The sequence below is a fragment of the Artemia sp. Qi Xiang Cuo genome, chromosome 5 (assembly GCF_049724085.1).
Source record: "Artemia sp. Qi Xiang Cuo chromosome 5, ASM4972408v1, whole genome shotgun sequence".
NCBI lineage: Eukaryota > Metazoa > Arthropoda > Branchiopoda > Anostraca > Artemiidae > Artemia > Artemia sp. Qi Xiang Cuo.
This window is the reverse complement of record NC_142798.1, coordinates 28,888,178-28,911,828: the sequence shown is the minus strand read 5'-3', so window position 1 is coordinate 28,911,828 and position 23,651 is coordinate 28,888,178. Positions and strand designations below refer to the sequence as shown.

The following is a 23,651-nucleotide window of genomic DNA, read 5'->3' as shown; positions in this document are numbered from 1 at the left end:
CATTAAACATCACCCAGACCTCATTTCTTTTTCGTGGAAGATAACGGTGGAGTCAATGGGGACGTGAATTACGTCTATAACTTTCCTACTTCTTTTTGAACAGACAACTTAAGAGTAAACTATGATATTCAACTTCTTCCCGTATTGAAAGGAAAAAATTATACTAACCTTCAAACTGACATAACTACTTAATTTAATTATGAAAAAAATGCTTAGGTTACATGATTAATCGTTGATCTTCTTCAGTTTCTTGAACTTCCCTTTTCTCACGCTCGAGACAAGTGCATCCATGCAAAAACCTATGAACGCGCATATGAGGAGAAATGTTCCTGGGGTGACCTTGTTTCCAAGAGGGCTCTGAATCAGTGGCGTAATTATATCCAAATCCTGGGGGGGGGGGGGGGGTTTGGAGCCAAAGTTAGTCACTGAAAAATACAATAAAAATACCTGACTAGTTATTTTAGTAGTTTAGCTGTTTAGTCATGTTTTTGATTATTTTTTTCCGTGATGAATGTTTTCGGATGTGAAGCTATAATATTAGGGGCATTTTTTTTTTTTTTTTAGTATATTCTTCGTCTTGATTTACTTGTTACTCATGTATTTTTATTTTATTTGTTTAGATGGAAATGCAGCCCTCTAATAATTTGGAGAAAAAATTATTATATAGCCCATCCCCCTTGACTCTCCGGATGTGGACCCCTCCCCCCTCCCCCCAATAAAAATGCTGGAGCTACGTTCCTGGCTATCAGTAAAGAGTAAAATCAAAGAACGCTGATATTTTATCTAGCATTTACACTGAGATCAACTTCAGTTTCCATTCTCATCTTTTCCGGGCACCCACGACGTGGCGCTTTAAACTTATGAACAAATACATATTAGAATCAATATGGCCTAAAAATAAAACAGATGCAGGTCGACAATATACATCCAGTCTAGATACCCACTTTGCCATAGTAGGTTAAACTAACCGTAACTTTGCTTCATCTTTCCCGATTTGAAAACCAAGGATTGTGGAGAAACTACAAATGTATTTTGCAAGAGGGCTCTTTAGAGCTCATTTCAAGAATAGAAGATTCGTTGGCAAACCCTCTTCTTTTCCGTTTCAATAGTATACTAACTGGAGTTACTATATTTTCTGTTATAATACAGTTGATATATTGCTTTGCTGTTATTTTGCACCGATTTTCATGCATTGACAAGCAACTTTACTATTTCTATAATCGAATTAACATGGACTCCGGTCAAGAGTCCTATGGAAGCGGTCACGCTCTTAGACTATTCTACAGGCAATATTAAAATTCTTGACTCTTTTCTTAAGACCAACTAAAAGTATACGGAAACTGTAAACGACATTTCAGAATAAAATTTATTTACAGAAATGAAAAAAAAAGACTAGATACAATAAGGAAATTAAACATAAACAAAAAAAGAAAACACTAAATTTGTGGTTTATTTTTTTCTCTGATTAAGCGCCTCTATTAGAAAAAAAAAATTATAAAAAAGCTTTACTTGCAATGTCTCTTTAAGAATAAAAAGACATACAATGCTAAGAAACTGATTGGTGAAAAAAAAACTCATTTGGATAATACTTGTAATATAAAAATAAAAAGTACGAAATAAAAACAAAGTTATACGTGAAAGGGCAGTCAATTATTGTTGTTCAACCAAGTATGGACAGAGCCTTTACAAAAAAAAATCACTAGGAGTAAGTAAATCATAGAGAAGTTCACAGGCGGATGACTAATCCATCTAGAAGAGATAAACGAGACACATCATTTGTCAGAGACGCCTGGGGGAACGACGGGATTATGCCCTTTTTTCAGGAAATAGTGAAACAGTTTTAACAGAGGCAACTTAGCGAAAATAGGGTTATTTTTGGTCACTGTAGAACATATGGACTGAAAGTGGCAATTTTTATTCAGAATAATAGATTTAACGATAAACTACGATTTTTTTTCGACGTTTGTGAGAGGCCAAGTCAAATTCCAACTTATATGGGTCTAATTCTTTGTCATGATGTTTACTGACGAAATTAAACTTAAGAAGCAGTACATGATCAATACTTGGACCTGTGGGAATGCTCTTCAAATTGAAGCCACAAAAAAAATTCTGTGGGCCTTGAAAATATCGACCTTCAGACAAATGAAAATTAGTTCAATATAATCATTATTTTATTAAAGGAAAGGCAGAAATGGACCATGGTTTTAAAAACACTTTGAGGGAGTATTCAAGCTTTTATTCCGAGTAAGAAACGGGGGAAAGAGGAGGGCTGTAAGATTTCTTGAGAAAGATAGCAAAAAGGTCCAAAGCCCGGTTCCGAGTAGTGCCTTGAAATGCTGAGAAGAGACTATAATGCATAGATACAGTAACAAAGAACTGAATAAATTTTTGAATGAACGTAGGACAAAAACTATATAACTTAAAAACAATCCAAAAAATTACGGAAATGAAACTGGGTCGACCTTTCCCTTAAAATATTCAAAGAAACATCGTGGTATTAACGATTCAAAAAAAGAAAAAAACTAACACCTAAATTACATGCATGGCTCAACATAGTTTCCAGGGAATAGTCCTGTTAGGCCATCCATTACGCCCTCCCACCATCCATCATCATTCTTTTTCAACACATATATTACCGAGTTTTCTTGAAAACTCAATTCATCTTCTTTATCAGCAACATAGTCATAAACAGCAACAACCTTTTCAATGTAATTTTTTGGAACCCAGCCAGGGAGGTTTTCTTCAGCAGGTAATACACGTCTTCCATAAATCGGAGTTTCACGGGAAAACTGAGGTTGAATAGAGCCACGGCTAGCTGAGTATTGACTAGCACCTTCTTCTGAAGGAGGAGGAGGAAGAGGTGGGGATGAGTCACCAGGACGTTGTCCATATCCGTCAACAGCTGAGGTTCCCAGACCACCGACTGGCGGAGGTGCTACAAAACAATGAACACTAAAAATTCATATTTAACTGATCACGTTCTAGTTCAACATAGCTATGTAAATTATTTGTTATTAAATCTTTTTTTCCTCACCGTCATCTCTGCTTAAATAATTTTAACAATTATTTCATGGGACCAAAGACAAATATTACATCTGAAATGTTAATTATTGAACTTTCTCTAATGAAACTACACCTTTCTTCTTATTTACTTTGTTACTTAGTTAGGTCACAGACTACCCTTCTACTCATTTAGGGACCATCTCGTTAGCATATTGATAGATAAGCTTCCAATATAGTATTCGATCGCTTCCTAGTTAAAGAAGACTTAAGAGTTCTGATAATGGCGAGGAAATGAAGGCCTCGTCCTCATTAATCTGATACTGGAGCTGATTTCGTCAAGGGTCAATTGTGCAAAAAAAAATTTATTATATATTTCATTTTTCGCCTCCCCACTCCCCCATAGAACAGTTATCTAACCAAAATCTTTGAATACAAAAGTTGTCAGTGTCTTAAAAGGAAAACATACTCATTTGTTTGAAATAAAGTTTTTTCCGTAATAAGCACTGACGGCTGAAACTCTTTTAGGGTTAGTTTATACCAATCAAAATCCATAAGGAATGACTACTATATATTATTTGACAATGATTTTTTTGGCCACGTTCGATAGATGCCACTGGTCTATTTGATGCAATTGGCTAAAATTGTTCTTTTTCTATCAATTTATGCTTCTAGTAGTATCAAGTCTATTCAACGCATTTTAACTTTGGACGCCTGAGCTAAGTTTTGCTGAATCTAATGATTCTTCATACCCGACGTAGCACTTATTTTATATTAAAATGCTGTTCATTTTTAACATTAAATTCAGGATTATCCCCAAATTACCCTGTTATACATAAAAGTGTTCAGTCCACTTCTTCCCAAAATTGTATTAGAGCGAGATCTTTTAACACAGGGACGGTATCTATCTTCCAATTGTGAACGTTAACAAAATGCATCATCCGTATGTCAAATTTTAGAGAACTCGCGGAAAGGAATTGAAAAGCCTTGCTGCATAATGGATAATTTTTCATGATGATTTTAACTTTGGTTTTGCTGTATCATCAAAGGACTGTTGCGGCAAAAGCAAACTGTTTATTCTCAAGGAAAAATATGCCAGGGCTGACGAGGCTGTAGAAGCAGCCAGACAGAAAAAGCCACCCATATATCAGCTTTCACTAAAGCTACAATTCAATAAGGGTAGATTTAGCATCAGCAAACAATTAGTGAAGGATAACAAGAGGTTTAGTGCTTTGATATGCAGCAAAGCACTAAACCTCTCGTGCAGCAAAGCACTAGTGCCTCAAAGCACTAAACAATCTTTGGACCGACAATCTCACAGTGCATGTTATTTCGTCAAAGAAAGAAAAAAAAAAAAAAATGGCCGGTCCTATCACTATATCTAGTCTGAAGAAATGGAGGACGACCAGGCAAGTGAGATGGCACCATGATCTTGCTGATTCGATAGAAAAGTTACATTTATACTCTGACACATGTGGCTCACAAAACAGAAATGTCCGTTTTGATTGTTTTCTTACTACGCATCTCACTTAGCTACCAGCACACTGAGGCATATTTGTCAGAGATTCCTATAGCCAGGTCATACTCACTCAGAATGTGACAGTAGCATTTCCCGAATTGAACAGACAAAGTAAATGTCTGATATTGTTGTCTAAATACCAAGAAATTGGGTTAACGTTATACTATGCACAAGAGGTAAAAATACAAATGCTTGCGTATAAAATGAAGTAAGAGGAACTTCTTAACTGGGACAAATTCTTCAAACCTGAAGCATTAATAAAGGAAAGTGAAGTTTTTCGTGGCTAGACATTCGTTGGATTTAGCATGAAAAGTATTTTTTTAATTCTGAAGTATAAGACAAACTTCAAAGAAGAGGAGCTGTTCCAAGTAATGAACTTTGGAAAATAGAAAGGACAATTCCAAAAGGGTAGTGATAGAAGAACCCAAATGGAGAATCTATTAGCAAAGAGGAATACGATGATCTTATATCACTACTTCCTTACTTGAAGAACGGTTCCATTCGTAAGCACAGACTTCAACTTTTATCTATCAATGCACTGAAAATACAGGAACATCCAGATATATCTACTTTACATAATAAAATTTGGTTTTCATGATTACACGGGTGCCTGCCTCTCCCATTAAAACCCCGCACTTCACACTAACATCCACCTTTTCCAGTAGACTCCCTCTGTACTTTGCCCCCCCCCCCCTTCCTCATACATATTGACCTGAAGGTACAATCAAAGAAAGTGAGAAGTTGGGTCTAAAATTGCATATATAAGGTTTTAGCCCGAGCATAAAATTATCTACTGTCGTCCCCCTCCCAGTTACTGTTGTGCAATAGTGTAATATTACATAGCCATTAGTATTGCTATATAAATTATCTACAATTACCTTTCTATTTTTGCTGACTGTTCATTTACTTAGAATGGATACACCACCGAGTAGAGCATGGCGTCGTAACTCGAGAGGGTGTAGAAATAGCTTTTTGATTGTTCTTAACTGATTGGTAACCTAAGAATCATTTTTATCTCGATAACATTTTTAACTCTTTTGGGACAAAATTCTTGTTTTCTAGCACAAAATGGCGGAAATCTGCATTTTGCTGTGGTGTGGATTGTTCTGTTATTCAGACAGATCACCTTAAATCCAAGCTATCGTCCGAGTGAGCCTTCGACTATCTCTGAACATTGATTGAATACGATCATCGCTAAAAAAAAAACAAAAAAAAAAAAAACAAAAAAAAAACGCATCCATGGCAACCCTTTTCAGGAAAGATACATAATTCCATTTTATTTTATTTTTCAATGTGGGTTAGAAACCCCTGGTTTCCCGTTCTCAGACATGTTGAATCTAACTATGAGATTTTCATCAAGACCGTGTTAAATTTTTTTTTTATATGGGTTTGAAACCTCTGGTTTGCCGTTCTCAGACATGTTGAATTTAACTGTGAGATTTTCATCAAGATCATGTTAAATTTTATGGGTGTTTTCACCACTTTTCTACAATCAAGAGATTTCTTTTTATGAATAAGTTAGTTTCAAATTATTCCCGACCTCTGGTTTCTACTGAAAGGGGAGCTTTTTTTCCTGCAGTTCACCATGAAAAATTAAAATAGAAATCTACGAAACAACTTTTGTATATCCATCGATTCTCTCAAATACTGGAATAATAAAAACTTATTCCTATTCTGCAAAAGAGAAACTATCTGTGCATCCAAAATTAAGATACAGAACAGAAGAAAAGAACAGAAAGCAACAAAAGAAAATTTGGAGAAAGCATAAATTTCTGAGCCCTAATCAAAACATAACACGAGTCTTAATAAAAAGCTTACGAAGTGAGCTAGTTGAAATAGTTGATTGCTGTCTTGAAACCAGACTCCCACGAGTGTAAACTTCTCGACTTACGCTAGAAGTGTCGGACGATGCACGCGAGTCATCTAGTTGAATAGGGTGAACCATGCCAACTTGTGGTACCTAAAACGATAATAATGTGTTTGTTTTGCTTGCACTACATTTGCTACATTATATCATCAAACACAAGAGTATTAAGGCAACACTCCACAAGGTGTGGATGGTAAGAGTGCAGGGGAGCAAGTACAAAGAATATGACTTTTAGTATTGCAATTGAGGAATTCAGTCCCCTCAGCTTATTCAGATGATTTTAGTACTACAACAATTTGTCTTAGCCATAGCACAAACATTGCTACCTTTTATCGCTAATTTTAATGCTCGTTTTTGCTATTCAAAATGAGAAAATGCAAATAATCTACATTCCGACGCGCAATATTGGGCATTCTTCGGTCTATAAACATGAATAGAACTAAAGAAGAAAAGGAGAACTATGCAGATTAGTCCCAACCACGTTTTTTGGTGTCTCAAAAGAATATCCAAAAATGATCAGTGACTGCCAGACTTCTATTGGTTCAAACCCATGCACTACGTAAAAAGAAGCATTGAGATAAGTATATATTAGGTTGGTGCTGACGTTATTAACAAAACTTGAGATGCTCAAATACTAAGGATGGTGTCACGCAAGGAACGTGTACTTGTCATCTGAACCTTTCTCTTATTATAGCCCCAGAAAGAGGGATATCACCACATTTTTTTTACAGCTTACTGTTTGAAATACGGTCAGTCAGAAGGGTACCCAAAAGAATCCTTAGACAGTTCCTCTGGAAAACATCTAACAAATCCTCCTCCGCCTTTCGGAGCACCCACGTTTTTCGCGCGGGAGGGGAATTCTCCAGTGAGGAGTATTCCGCAGGGAGGAAGGGATATTGCCTGAGAAATTAAACACTTTTAAAGTTAAAAACAAGGCCGTTATCCACACGCAGGGAGATCTTCCGCCGATGGGGAGTTTTCCGCAGGTGGGAATTTACCTTCAATTCCCACGCATTACGCATAAGCTAGTAATCTATAAAATTAAGGACTAACGGAAACAATATAAACCAAAGACATTAGAATACAACTGGCACCAAATAACATTATTTCAAGCAATTTATGAGAGTATTTTCTTCAATTCCTCATCCAAATACTGCTACTGTTCTTATTAGCGTTACCTTCTTTCGTTATCGGCTACCTGAGTAAAACGGTACATTTTTCATTGGGCTTAGGAACCCCTGTGTAAAAATGGATCTCAAAACGTTGTACATATTTTAAATCACTTTATTTAGGAGTCAACATGTAACTTATACACACATTTGATCTCTAATAACAGAGTCTTTGATTTGCACAAAAAAAAACGAAAAAAAAAAATTCTTATGAGCTAAGCAAATAGTTGGTTTACGCGGTGTTGAATGTTATTTGTTTCCTCAGGAAAACCTTTCATTGGTTCTACAAACAGGGTTTCGTCTTGTTATCTCTACAATAACAGAAAGAGAGAGGGAGGGGGGATAAGAGAGAAAGAGACAGCGAAACAGAAAGGGCAGAAACAGATTAAGATGGCCAAAATACTAGGTAAGTGTCTCTCAAAGAGGTTTTATAAATAAAATCTTGGGGACCATGTTTGGTACCCTGTCAGAAATAACATTTACTTATTGTCGAGCTTAGAAGAGTACTCTACCTGTAGTATTGGCGGATTGCCATTGCTGGAACTATGTGGCAAAGTACCATAAGCCACAGATCCATATTGGCTAGATTGCTGACTTGTCCTTCTTGGATGACCAATGGGATAATTTGGAGCATAATTGGTCGGCACAGTGGGAGGCGCAACAGCAGGAGGAGTCCTGTAATCGCTTCTTCCGCTTCGAGAAAGGGTCCCAACAGGTACTCGTCCTTGCGGAGGAGTAGGGGGTTTAGATGTTGGAGCAGGGGGAACTGGACTTGGTCCTCCAATCGACATATTTAAACTACTTTGGCTCGATAGCCTCTGGCGTTGCATTTGAAGAGGTATATCTTCGGCTACACGTACACCATGACCCACATCGTCTAGTTCTGAAATCAGAGTAACAAGTGTTTTAAAAAAAAAAAAAAATTTAAAATCTCAAATAAAACCACTTGAAAGCACTGAAATCACTGGATACTTTTTAGAATTGAAAAAAAAAACATAAAGCACTATGGTCAATAAAATATCAGATTCTTGAATCAGTTAAAGTTAGACAGCCTTTGACTTTACATGGAAATTTATAATTTACTCTAATTTACAGCTACACACAGTGCAGGGGGAGGTGGGGAGGAGACAAAGGACGATTTCCACCCTGATATTGGTACGAAGTGCACCTACCGAAAAAATTATGGCTGAAAATGCACTTATTGTGCCCTGACTCACTCCCCTCCCTCGATCGAAAGAGAAACTCAATAAAAACGCTTTAATACATTGGTTTAAGGATTTTGAAAGCGGTATCACTGATCAGAGCAGACGACCGAAGACTGGAATTTCGAAGGAGGGAGCCAGAAAAAAAAGAACAGGTAAACCATATGAAGAATATTTGAAATTACTGTTAAAACCGTAAATCTTTTTAAATTTGAAATTACTGTTAAAACCGTAAATCTTTTTAAATTTTGGGGGCAGCCCATGCAAAAGCCCCCTCCCCCCCAAGCTTACATTGCAAGCCTGAACTTATTTTATGGTCCGGAAAACCGTAACTGTGACCGTAAACTCATCTATTGCTGAGTCAAATTTTTAGGGCTGTTTTCCAACCTGAAAGCTCTAATTTGTACTGCTTTTAACTATAGCTCTTTCAACATCTTTTCATGCATGTATACAAACGAACGAATAAGTTAACTACCGAACCCTGTCAAAAACAGTTAATAGACTACGACCTCCTCATTTTAAAACAAATAAAAAGCAGAGAAAAACCAGACAAGAGTGAAGAAATTCTCTAATTTTTGGGAACTCCGGTGCTGAATAGAAAAATTCTGAACACAAAATCTTTCTAAAAACAATGAACATCACAAATCTTCAAATCCTTTTCACTAAAAAAAAATGAATATAATCCTGAAAGTAATTAGAAACGGACAATAGAGGTACTTCATAAAGACTGAGGTACCTCAGTCTTGATCTAGGGTTCAAGGTGCTAACCAGCGATTTGAAATAAACTGTATCAGTGTTCCGATTAAAATTATACGACGAGAGATTGATTCGCACCATCTGAACAGTAGGTTAAAAATTTTTCGCAACAAGAAGAAAAATTTCGATAAACGAAAACTTGAACAGATATCTGAGTCAAAACGGACCAGGTTAACCCATTGTATTTGGAAATTTGTATTGTGCCAAATGATTTCAGATTGTGCTGCATTGTACCAGGACCTCTAAATTGTACCAAGAACGGCGCAGGCGTACAACGTTGACAACGCTGGTGCTAACAACTTTTTTCGGATTTATTGAACTTGAAACTTGCATTGAACCTGAATTAAAACAGTGACTATAGCTATTATAGCGTTCTTTCAAAATACTTTGATGTGGACTAAAAATATTACCTAACCAAGATGATCTTACTTTAGATTCTAGATATTTAAAATACTATTTGAACGCAAAGATAATGCATTTAAACCATTGTCAAACAAGTGATACTAGTAATCTGGTGCAAGTGACAAAGAACTCTGGCACCCATATGGATACAAAAAAAAATCGGGGTTGCCCCCCTAGTGGTTATGTCTATCAGAGTATGCCCTAAAGAGGGATCTCTATTTTCAAAATAAAAAAAAATACTTGTAATAATATTTGTTCTATCTGCAAAGCCGCCAATAAATTTTTTAATAATCCCAGTGAGAATGAGCCTCCAACTCTTCAAGAAATATTCAACCACCATTGAATGCAATAGTCCCTTTGTCTCAATATTCGCTCTTGGGTGTCAGCCAGCATGCGCATGCGACAAACAATTCGAGAGATATTTTTTGGCTAAATGAACAGGTAAAGCAGGGTAATTCTGCCTACAAGGGCTCTGTAGATTCGCTGTGTGGCTTGTCGAAAACTTTTGTAATTAGAGATTTGATTCTTATGTGACTGAGAACTCAACTCTGCTTTTTATATGCGATCCATTTAGGATTTAGCATTCCAGAAACTGAAATTACTAAAACTACGGGTATTGCTACATTTGTTCCTAGAGAATTTAGTTCTATTTTTATCTTAGGATGATTATTTTTTTCTCGCTTGCAAACTTTTTTAATTGTGTTTTAGGCAGTTGCTATTTGCATACAGACTATCACAACGTTTTGTCTTTTGCAACATTTTTGTTATTTTGCCACTTACTAATTTTATTAAATAAAAAAAAGTTTTTTTTAACTGAAAGTAAGGAACGACGTTAAAACGAAAAGAAATTATTCCGTATATGAAAGGGGCTGTCCCCTCCTCAATGCCTAGCTCTTTACGCTAAAGTTTATCATTGTTTAAAAAGAAGAGTTGTGAGAAAGTCAAACTTTAGCGTCAAGAACGAGGCGCTGAGGAGGGGACAGCCCATTTCATATACGGAATAATTTCTGTTCGTTTTAAGTTTTAACGTCGTTCCTTACTTTCAGTTAAAAATACTTGTTTTTTTCTATTTTATTTTTTGAACGTTTTTGAATTAATGCGGGTTTTGATTTTGGCTCACCGTACATGAATAATTAAAGTAAAATTTAAATATTAATTTTATTTGGTTAAATAGCTTTCTCGAAACTTGTTTAATTTTATTTGCGAACGTTTTTATTAGTAATAAATATACGTAACTTACGAATTAACTTACGTAACGAACTTCTATATTCATATATTTTTAATACGTATATTAGAGGGTTCGCATCCTAGTCAATACTGTGCTCTTTAAGCTAAAGTTCAAATTTTGTTCCAATTCTTTAAAAATGACCCCTTAATCACAAATGCCGTTAATTAGAATAAATAGCTCTTATGAAAGTACTAAAAAATCTTTGGCTTAAAGAGCGAGGTATTGACTAATGTTTTCTGTCGTTTTAAGTTTTGATGTTGCTCCTTACTTTCAGTTGAAAAACTTGTTTTTTTATAAATAATTTCTGATCTTTTTTTAAATAATGCTGGGAAATCCGGCGCCCCCTTCATAACACTGTCCCTTCCCCCATGAAAACTTCCTTCATGGAAAGATCCTCCCACATAACCCCCCCCCCCCTACCATAAAAAATCCCCCCTGAAAACGTCTGTATACTTCCCAGTAACCAATACTATATGTTAACATTGGGTAAAGTTCATAACTTTCAGCCCTCCCCTTGGTGACTTCGGGTGATTTAGTCATCCTAAAAGACATAGTTATCATATTTTCGACCATGCTGAACATAATGGCTATCTCAAAATTTTGATCGGGTGACTTTGGGAAAAAATGAGCGTGGGAGGGGGCCTAGTTGCCCTCAATTTTTTTTGGTCACTTAAAAAGAGTTTTTTTTTTTTGGTCACTCCATGATAACATGGAGCTTAATAGCATGAGCTTAATTGTATTTATTTTCAACTTCTGGATTACTTAAAATATAAAAGTAAAAAAAAAGTAAGTATGACGGCACTAGACCCTTAAGGTCCAAACCGACGGTGCTGATCTCCGTTTCGTGGCCCTTCAGCCAGGAAGTACAATAGGGGGCTGGGGGCCAGCCATCCAAAATAGCACCATATTAAAAATATGGTGCTAAAGAAACTTTTCGAGAGAGACAGTGTAAACCAAATACAGAGAAAAATCTTTCAGTCGTCAAATCCCTTTCTTGTACACGCTAATCATGAATCTAAATTAGCTTTTCGTTTTTCTTTAAATTGTGGAAAGCTTTGGAATGGTCCAGCTTTTCTATGCATGAACGAAAAGAATCGGTTTTCCAGTGGAAGCCTAATCCGAGATTGATGTGACTAAAAAGACAAGCTCTACTTTAACAAATAAAATGAATATAATCTTCTAAAAAGAAAGGACATTCACTTGTTGAGTGAGCAACTCATTTTGGTGACTATTCGAATGCTTGTGATGATCTTAAATAACTTTTGTATGTTGACCATATTTAAATAGTTCTTTGGATTTGAATAATTTTTCTATTTTGTTTGATTCTTTATTGTTCGAATGTCGGAACCAAAAATCACAAGACCACTATGGGATCGTCTCAAATCATGTCAAAGTTGCTATTTCTTTGCTCAGTTCTTCTTTTACTTTTTTTTTTATTTTATCCTAAAGTCCGGTAGCGTCCCTTCATCTTTTAGGGTTAGGGTGGTGACTCCAAAACCAACATCTGGTAAAATAGATCTCTGATCTAGTGATTCCTATAGACGAATAACAAAGAGTTCTATAAATGGTAAGCTTTTTGAAATGTGGAAAAATGATCTTTTTGAATGCTTGGATGATAGTCTTAATCAAGTAGGCTTCAAAAATGGAATGGCCTGTGACTATGCCCATGCAATATTTCATGCGATAATTAAAAAAACAAGGTCAACTGGCTCCCTGTTTTATACACATTTGATTGACATAAAAGAAGCCTCTGACAATATTTCGCATGCTTCCGCTCTTTCAGCTCTTATTAGTAGTGGGATTCCCCTTTATGTGGCTAGAGTTCTTAGGTCCTGGTATTCAGGACTTGAAAAAAATTGCAGCACCTACTTCTAATTCTTTTTCTAATCCAATTTCTATTGGTTGTGGAGTAAGGCAAGGTGAAGTTTATCCCCTTTCATTTTTAATATATATTTGGTGGAGTGTCTTTGTTCACTTCCAGCATCCCCTTTCTCTTAGGAATAGGATGTGTCTTCTATTACATATACTGATAATATTATTTTATTGAGTCGTTCTAAACCTAGTCTAATTAAGAATTTGAATTTCCTTTCTAGTAAGTTTAAAGATAGATTCCTTATTGTTAGTGTTATAAAATAACAATGTTTTCCCACCAATAATAATAACCGAGCTGAACAAAATCGCGACAGGAGTATTTCCTCTCCGATTTCTGATACTGTTGATATCTTATTGTGCTTCAGCTCGTGATCGATACTCATCTTAGATATCTAGAAAAATTAGAACATTTGGTTCAATAACACGGCTACGTGGTTCAATAACACGGCTAGGTGGTATCTATACTCGTGATATTTTAGGTTCTCTTTTTGAGGCTGTTGCTCTTCCACATGTTCTGTCCAGTTATGTTTTTAAGCCTATTGTAGATTATTGCTTTGTTTCATTTGTTCAAGTATTTTTGCAATTGCATTTGCGTACGCTATGTTATACACTCCTCGGTTTTGAAGAGAATAAATAAATAATTGGAAACATAGTTTTTAAACAAGTAAAATTTATAGTCTTCCACTTTATTTCAACTTACGTGAAAAGTCAACTGGGCGTCGGACATACTTTATGGGTCTTTCAAGTTGTGCAGGGGCCAAAATCTTGTACTGTCTTATTGAAGTCTTATTGGCTGTCAAAACCCCAATCTCTCTCCGTGCAACCTTTTCTTTATGAATCATCACCATCTAGAAATGACAAATATAACAGCGTCAAAGAGCACAAGATTTTCACACACTTATGAAATATTACCGTTTGAAGGAAGCTTTGAAGATAATACCATTACACAAAGGAGGTAAGAGATATGACCCATAAAACAAAAGACCCATTTCTATTCTCTCTTTTTCTAAAATATATGAAAATGTAATTGGATCTAGGCTAAATTATTACGTTGAAAAAAAAAATCGTGTATTATTTAAGCTGGATAAAATCCGTGTGACTGGAGAGAGCTTCTTATGGTTTAAGCCTTACTTGAGTGGCTGGGAGCAAATCGTGGTGAACGGGTGTTCAACTTCTTTAGCTAATGGGATAACATGCGGAGTGCCCCAAGGGTCTATACTAGGTCCTTTTTTATTTTTATTGATCAAATTATGTGTTATTTGTCAGAGACTGGTATAATTTTTTTGCAGATGATACTCTTTTACTTGTTGCTGCACCATCAGTTAATTCATCAGTTAAATGATGTGGAGGGGGGAGCCGAGCTCTGATCCCTTTGACTCTTAAAAACGGCACCAGAACTTCTGATTATCAATCCAATGACTCCACTCCAAAGCCTATACGACCACCCTTTCTATAAGAACCTTATATGCCCCAAGGGCATAACTTACAATCCTTTTCCTGAGAGCTGTAGGGGGGGGGGGGGGTTATCTCCCTCACAGACATAATTTCCGAAACCTTCAACTACGATGAATAAAATTGTCCACTATAAAGAGTCCACTCCAAAGCATATACGGCCACCCTTTCTATAAGAACCTTATATGCCCCCAGGCCATAACTTACAGCCCTTTCCCTGAAAGCTGTGTGTAGGGGGGATGTTGTCTTCCTCACAGAAATTATATCCGAAACCTTCAACTACGATGAAAAAAATTATTATCTCCAAATTTTGATTGGTGATGTTAAGGGAAATGATGAGCATGGAGGGGGGGGGGTAACTGCCTTCTGATTACTATGACTCTTAAAAAGGCCACTAGTAACTCAGATTACCAATCCAATGAGTCCCCTCCGAAGTATACAACCACCCTTTCTATAAAAACATTATATGCCCCCGGGGCATAACTTATAACCCTTTCCCTGAGAGCTGTGGGGGCGGGTCTTCCTCAAAGACATAATTTTTGGTCTCTTCAACTACAATTAACAAAATTGCTATCTCCAAATTATGATCCGAAGTACTTCGGTGAACGACAGGCGTGGGCAGGGGGGCTGGTTACTCTCAAATCACTTTTGACTCTTGAAAAGGGCACTATAACTTTCAGTTTCAAATCAAATGGGCCCCATCTGAAGTTTATGCGAACACCCATTCCATTAAAACCTTGTGTGACCCCAGGCCATGACTTACAACCCTATCTCCTGGGCACGGGGTAGTTGTGTTAACCCTAGAGGGATTGTTTTAGTTCTTTGGACTATTTTGAGCAAAATCGCTATCTCATAATTTTAATCAGATTCGTTTGGTTATGAGGGGTAGTCGGTGGGGGGGGGGAGGGGGGCTAGCTGTCCTCCATCACTTTTGAATTTTAAAAGGGAAAAAGAATTTCCAATTTTTAACCAAATGAGCCTCCTCTAAAGTTTTTACAGCCATCCCTTCCATAAAAACCTTAAATACCCCCTGGGCATAACGTACAGCCCTTACCCTAGGCTCTGGGGTTCGTTTCAACCCCAAAAGCCTTGTTATATGATATTTACACTGTTTTGAATAAAATAGCTATCTCAAAATGTATTAAATGCAATTCGGGACAATACGACGAGTGTGTATCTGTGTGTGTGTGGAGGGAGGGGGGGAGCTGCCGTCCGACCACTTTGACTCTTAAAAAGTGGACTAGAGCTTCTGATTACCAATCCAATTAACCCTTTTGAAATTTATATGACTACGCTTTCTATAAAAAAAAACCTTATATGCACTCAGAACATTACTTTACAACCCTTACCGTGAGGGCTGGGGGGATTTGTTATCCTCAAATATATAATTTCCAAACTTTTCAGATACGCTGAACAACATGGTATCTCAAAATTTTGATTGGAAGTGTTTGGGGAAATGATGGGCGGGGGTGGCGGGCATTAGCCCTCCGATCACTTTCGGAGTTGTTCACTCCGATCACTGACTAATAAAAAGGGCACCATTCCTCTCAATTTTCAATCGAATGAGCCTTTTTTGAAGTTTCTACGACAACACTTTCTATAAAAACCTTATATGTCCCCAGGGCATAGCTTACAACCTTAGCCCCGAGGGCTGTGGGGGTCGTCATCCTCAAAGACATAATTTCCGGACCCTTCAACTACGTTGAACAAATATCAAAATTTTGATCGGAAGTGTTTGGGAAAAGGATGGGCGTGGGGGGGGGGCATTCGCCCTCCGATCATTTTCGACTATTAATAAGGGTACTAGCCCTCTCATTTTCCAATCGACTGAGCCCTTTTTGAAGTTTCTACGACAACACTTTCTAATAAAAAACATTATATGCCCTCAAGGCATAACTTACAACCTTTGCCCTGAGGACCGTGGGAGGGTTTTTATCCTCAAGACATAATTTCCAGACCTTTCAACTACATTGAACAAAATGGCCATCTCAAAATTTAATTGGATGTGTTTGGGGAAATGGTGGGCGTGGGAGGGGGTTTGTTACCCTCCAATCACTTTTGACTATTAAAAAGGGCACTATCCCTCTCAATTGCCAATCGAATGAGCCTTTTTGAAGTTTCTACGACAACATTTTCTAATAAAACCTTATATCCCCCCAGGGCATACCTTAAAACCTTTGCCTTGAGGGCTGTGAGGGGGGGGGGGGGGTTCGTCCTCAAAGACATAATTTCTGGACCTTTCAACTACGTTGAACAAATTGGCTATCTCAAAATTGTGATTAGATGTGTTTGGGGACATGGTGGGTGTGGGAGGGGGATTAGTTGCCCGCCAATCACTTTCGTTTATTAAAAAAGCCACTATCCCTTTCAATTTCCAATCGAATGAGCCCTTTTGTAGTTTCTACGACAACTCTTTTGATACGACGTGCCCTGGTCTTAAAAAAAATAATAATAATACATTGTGCCAACATTGTTCTTTACTTAGGTAGCGCTATTGCGCTGCCTATGAACACTGATTGTGTTTAGGAAAGGCAGAGTAGCCAAATAACAGAAATGCACACTGATATTCAGAAATACCTGGACAGGCTATTTAGGCTTCTTGCAAGAGTATCAAAGTTGTTTTATTTTTTACAAGTCATCATTCATTAAAAAAAAAAGTTACTAAGAAAACAGCAGGTTTTTTTTGGCAATATTCTTAGTTTTTTATAAGGGAAGCGGGATGTTTCTACCAATAAATACAACCAAATAAATCTTCAATATATAATAAAAAAGATGTCTTTTACCCTAGGCAGTGTAGAGTTAGGTTTCCATGAAGAAAAATTTGTAAAGGTCTCTTTATGAACTGAGACTTTGACTTCCTTAGGATTATGACAAGAAAATATATTTTGGGTCACTCACATAATTCAGAACCCAAGTTGATAAAGATCCACCCATAAGTAGCCTTGGCTGAATTTAGTAAAATTGGAATGAATAGTATTTTTGAAAAAAAAGAGGCATAAAAAGCAAATAAAAATAGCTGTTATTAAAGAGCTATTAAAGGGAGTTTGAAACACCATAAAGTGTTGGTCATTATGTACTGAAACAGATGTTGTTTTAAATATGAGCCAATGTCAAGGATTTTATGGCCAGTTGAATGTGCTGCTATTTTTCAATTTCCCAAGAGGAGTCCTTTAGATTAATCTCAGAAGAAGGACACGTCTCCTCACTTCCTGAAGAAGGAGAATCTAGTTATCTATAGTCTGAGCATTTTCCTTGTTATACAGAGAGGGGTGATGAAAATCAAAAAGTTTGTTTTAACTATTTTCCAGGTTTTCCAGACGGATCTCAGACAGAAGGGGCACCCCTTCCTCTGGTCAAGGGAGAGAGAACGCAATTAATTACAATGAGATGATTAGCTGAACTAGTTTTGATAGTATAGACAGAGACGGAATTACTTAGACGTTAATTGATTTGACTGTTGTATTTTTAGATAGTCCTAAAAATATTATTTTTCTCCTTTGAGACTTGTATTCAACAAAGATGTCCATTTCATGAGCTACTGAAAGTTTTACTGTTTAACCTATACATGTTATAGGAGCATTTAAAGCATTTAAAAGAAGTCAGTAATTTATTTTAAAAGAATCAACAGCTGATACAGAAATCACAAACAGGACAACAACCAGCTCATGCAAACTATAAATGGCAAAAAGGGAATGATAAGAACCTGGTTAATGTGATTCATCTGACTCTCCATTTCATTCATTCTAGCTGATTGTTCATCCAGCATGTTGAGAAAATTGTAGGCCAATGTGTTGATTTGATAAGCAACACTTGCAAGGGATTGAGTGGCATAGTTTTTTGTTTCTTCAAATGCGGCTTTCTTGTCCTCAGCCTTAAAAGAAACAAACTTAAAAATGGTAAAGAAAATACATTATAAATAAATTTTATGTACACACAATGTAAACAAAGAATCTATTTAAATTGTAGGTACACATAGGCCAATGCCTTACAGGAAGGGTTATTAAAAGATTTTTTTAGAGGGAAGGTTGAAAACACACATGGGGCACAGTTGTAGTGCCCCATGTGTAGTGATCCCATTCTTTCTTATTCCTTATATTGAGGACTGGACCTGTGTCCACAATATAACAATATAATTTAGGCAGGTGGTAAGATATGTAATAGTTATTAGGGACTTGGTATGATTTCTAACATTGTGCTACCCCTTACCAACCATCAATGGTTTTTAAACCGGAAAACTCAGATAATTTAAGGTGAAACAATCTGTGAGCCTGTATAAGTCTTCTGTTTATCCAATTTTTAATTGCAGCAAATCTATTTAACTTTCTTTTAATATTATGGATCACTCACCCATGAACAACAAAAATTACAAAATTTGGTACCAAGATGCTTGTTTCTTTATAATATGAATAATTAAAAAAAAACTTTTTCAACAAAATAAGTTTTTCAAAGAAAAGTAAAGAACTCCATTAAACAAAAAATGAGCAAAAATAAAAATCAAATATTCTACCAAGCTCGAAACTACCACAGATCAGCATCGATAAATAAATGAAACCCAAAACGAACAGAAATTACAATAAATAACCGATTCAAACTCAAAACGAGCAGAAATTAACAAAAGTTGGGCGCTAAACCCCTATGCCTTCCCAAGGCCAGCACAAAATTTGCACTTTACTTAAAAAAAATAAATGTTTTTACTTTTATAACTTTAATAAATCAAAAAATTGTAACATTTTGATTACTAAATATCAGTATATGTATATTAAACTGACAATGCATATTCATTTGTATAGTTTGAAGAGTGTCCTCTTCAAAACATATTTTCTAACTGGAAATCAACTACACTGAACAAAATGTCTATCTCAAAATTTTGATTGGATGTGTTTGGGGGAATGATAGGCGTGGGGGGGGGAGGCTAGTTGCCCTCCAATCCTTTTGGACTATTAAAAAGGGCACTAGCCCTTTGAATTTCAATCGAATGAGCCTTTTTTGAAGTTCTACAACAATACCTTCTATAAACACCTTATATACCCCGGGGGCATAACTTAAAACCCTTCCCTGAGGGTTCTGGGGGAGTTTCCTCCTCAAAAACATATTTTCTATCTGAATATCAACTATGCTTAAAAAAATGTCTTTCTTCATATTTTTTTGGGAGGTTTGGGGGGGAAGTCGGGGCGGGGGGGGGGGGCTTGGTGCCATCCAATCACTTTTAACTATTGAAAAGGGCACTAGCCCTTTGAATTTCTAGTTGAATGAGCCTTTTTTGAAGTTTATACGACAACGCCTTCAATAAAAACCTTATATGCCCCCAGGGCGTAACTTAAAACCCTTGCCCTGAGGGTTGTGGGGGAGTGTCCTCCTCAAAAACATATTTTCTATCTGGAAATCAACTAAGCTGAACAAAAATGGCTATATCAAAATTTTGATCTGATGTTCTAGGGGGAATGATGGGCGTGGGGGGGGGCTAGTTGCCCTCCAATCACTTTCGAATATTAAAAAGGGCACTAGCCCTTTGAATTTCCAATCGAATGAGCCTGTTTTGAAGTCTCTACGACGACCCCTTCTAAATGAAGTGCCCGGCTTTAAAGAAAAAAATAACAAACTGTACATTGTCAACATGATCTTATATGCCCTCAGGGCATAACTTAAAACTCTTGCCCTGAGGGTTGTGGGGGAGTGTCCTCTTCAAAAAGATATTTTCTATCTGGAAATGAACTACGCTGAACAAAATGGGTATTTCAAAATTTTGATTGGATGAGTTTGGGATGAATGACGGGCATGGGGGGGGGGGCTAGTTGCCCTCCAATCACTTTAGACTATTAAAAAGGGCACTAGCCACTTCAATTTCCAATCAAATGAGCCCTTTTGAAGTTTCTACGATAACGCTTTCAATAAAAAACCTTATATGCCCCCAGGGCGTAACTTAAAACCCTTGCCCTGAGGGTTGTGGGAGATTGTCCTCCTCAAAAACACATTTTCTATCTGGAAATCAACTACGCTGAACAAAATGACTATCTCAAAATTTTGATTGGATGTGTTTGGGGAAAGATGGGCGTGGGAGGGGGGCTAGTTGCCCTCCAGTCACTTTAGACTATTAAAAGGGCACTAACCCTTTGAATTTCCAATCGAATGAACCTGTGTTGAAGTTTCTACGACGACGCCTTCTATAAAAACCCTTATATACCCCCAGGGCATAACTTAAAACCCTTGCCCTGAGGGTTGTGGGGAAGTGTCCGCCTCAAAAACACATTTTCTATCTGGAAATCAACTACGCTGAACAAAATGGCTATCTCAAAATTTCGATTGGATATTTTTTGGGGAATGATTGGCGTGAGGGGGGGCCTAGTTGCCCTCCAATCACTTTCGACTATTAAAAAGGGCACTCGAACTCTCGATTTCTAATCGGATGAGTCCCTTTTGAAGTCTCTACGACGACCTCTTCTATATGAAGTGCCCTGCTTTAAAGAAAAAAATAACAAACTGTACATTGTCAGCATGATCTTATATGCCCTCAGGGCATAACTTAAAACTCTTGCCCTGAGGGTTGTGGGGGAGTGTCCTCTTCAAAAAGATATTTTCTATCTGGAAATGAACTACGCTGAACAAAATGGATATTTCAAAATTTTGATTGGATGAGTTTGGGACGAATGACGGGCGTGGGGGGGGGGGCTAGTTGCCCTCCAATCACTTTCGACTATTAAAAAGGGCACTAGCCACTCCGATTTCCAATTGAATGAGCCATTTTCGAAGTTTCTACGATAACGCCTTCAATAAAAACCTTATATGCCCCCAGGGCGTAACTTAAAACCCTTGCCCTGAGGGTTGTGGGAGATTGTCCTCCTCAAAAACACATTTTCTATCTGGAAATCAACTACGCTGAACAAAATGACTATCTCACAATTTGGATTGGATGTGTTCGGGTAATGATGGGCGTGGGAGGGGGGCTAGTTGCCCTCCAGTCACTTTAGACTATTAAAAAGGGCACTAGCCCTTTAAATTTTAAATCGAATCAGCCTGTTTTGAAGTTTCTACGACGACGCCTTCTATAAAAACCTTATATGCCCCCAGGGCATAACTTAAAACCCTTGCCCTGAGGGTTGGGGGGAGTGTCCTCCTCAAAAACACATTTTCTATCTGGAAATCAACTATGCTGAACAAAATGGCTTTTTCAAAATTTCGATTGGATATTTTTTGGGGAATGATTGGCGTCAGGGGGGGGCCTAGTTGCCCTCCAATCACTTTCGACTATTAAAAAGGGCACTAGAACTCTCGATTTCTAATCGGATGAGTCCCTTTTGAAGTCTCTACGACGACCCCTTCTATATGAAGTGCCCTGCTTTAAAGAAAAAAATAACAAACTGTCATTGTCAACATGATCTTATATCCCCTCAGGGCATAACTTAAAACTCTTGCCCTGAGGGTTGTGGAAGAGTGTCCTCTTCAAAAATATATTTTCTATCTGGAAATGAACTACGCTGAACAAAATGGATATTTCAAAATTTTGATTGGATGTGTTTGGGATGAATGACGGGCGTGGGGGGGGGGGGGGCTAGTTGCCCTCTAATCACTTTCGACTATTAAAAAGGGCACTAGCCACTTCAATTTCCAATCAAATGAGCCCTTTTCAAAGTTTCTACGACAACGCCTTCAATAAAAACCTTATATGCCCGCAGGGCCTAACTTAAAACCCCTGCCCTGAGGGTTGTGGGAGAGTATCCTCCTCAAAAACACTTTTTCTATCTGGAAATTAACTATGCTGAACAAAATGACTATCTCACAATTTTGATTGGATGTGTTCGGGGAAAGATGGCCGTGGAAGGGGGGCTAGTTGCCCTCCAGTCACTTCAGACTATTAAAAAGGGCACTAGCCCTTTGAATTTCCAATCGAATGAGCCTGTTTTGAAGTTTCTACTACAACACATTCTATAAAAAAAAACTTATATGCCCCCAAGGCATAACTTATAACCCTTGCCCTGAGGGTTGTGGGGAAGTGTCCGCCTCAAAAACATATTTTCTATCTGGAAATCAACTACGCTGAACAAAATGGCTATCTCAAAATTTCGATTGGATATTTTTTGGGGAATGATTGGCGTGAGGGGGCGGCCTAGTTGCCCTCCAATAACTTTCGACTATTAAAAAGGGCACTAGAACTCTCGATTTCTAATCGGATGAGTCCCTTTTGAAGTCTCTACGACGACCCCTTCTATATGAAGTGCCCTGCTTTAAAGAAAAAAATAACAAACTGTACATTGTCAACATGATCGTATATGCCCTCAGGGCATAACTTAAAACTCTTGCCCTGAGTGTTTTTGATTGGATGTGTTTGGGATGAATGACGGGCGTGGGGGGGGGGCTAGTTGCCCTCCAATCACTTTCGACTATTAAAAAGGGCACTAGCCACTCCAATTTACAATCAAATGAGCCCTTTTCGAAGTTTCTACGATAACGCCTTCAATAAAAACCTTATATGCCCCCATGGCATACCTTAAAACCCTTGCCCTGAGGGTTGTGGGAGTGTCCTCCTCAAAAACACATTTTCTATCTGGAAATCAACTACGCTGAACAAAATGACTATCTCACAATTTTGATTGGATGTGTTCGGGGAATGATGGGCGTGGGAGGGGGGCTAGTTGCCCTCCAATCACTTTAGACTATTAAAAAGGGCACTAGCCCTTTGAATTTCCAATCGAATGAGCCTGTTTTGAAGTTTCTATGACAACGCCTTCTATAAAAAACCTTATATACCCCCAGGGCATAACTTAAAACCCTTGCCCTGAGGGTTGGGGGGGGGGGGAGTGTCCTCCTCAGAAACACATTTTCTATCTGGAAATCAACTATGCTGAACAAAATAGCTATTTCAAAATTTCGATTGGATATGTTTTAGGGAATGATTGGCGAGAAGGGGGGGGGGCTAGTTGCCCTCCAATCACTTTCGACTATTAAAAAGGGCACTAGAACTCTCGATTTCTAATGGGATGAGTCCCTTTTGAAGTCTCTACGACGACCCCTTCTATATGAAGTGCCCTGCTTTAAAGAAAAAAATAACAAACTGTACATTGTCAACATGATCGTATATGCCCTCAGGGCATAACTTAAAACTCTTGCCCTGAGGGTTGTGGAAGAGTGTCCTCTTCAAAAATATATTTTCTATCTGGAAATGAACTACGCTGAACAAAATGGATATTTC

At 37.5% G+C, this 23,651-nt stretch overlaps 1 protein-coding gene across 1 annotated transcript in view; it reads right to left on the bottom strand.

Moving 5' to 3' along the window:
• Window positions 1–1,398: 1,398 nt before the first annotated feature.
• The window catches only part of Abi (tyrosine kinase Abl), a 46,251-nt gene continuing 23,998 nt past the window's right edge, over window positions 1,399–23,651 (bottom strand). Inside the window, exons 2-6 of the mRNA XM_089089479.1 lie at window positions 18,171–18,338; window positions 13,716–13,863; window positions 8,068–8,438; window positions 6,338–6,479; window positions 1,399–2,935 (exon numbers count right to left, since the gene is read on the bottom strand). Of these exons, the coding sequence (XP_088945605.1) occupies window positions 2,535–2,935; window positions 6,338–6,479; window positions 8,068–8,438; window positions 13,716–13,863; window positions 18,171–18,338 (1,230 nt within the window). The 3' untranslated portion in view covers window positions 1,399–2,534. The remainder of the gene's footprint in view (window positions 2,936–6,337; window positions 6,480–8,067; window positions 8,439–13,715; window positions 13,864–18,170; window positions 18,339–23,651) is intronic.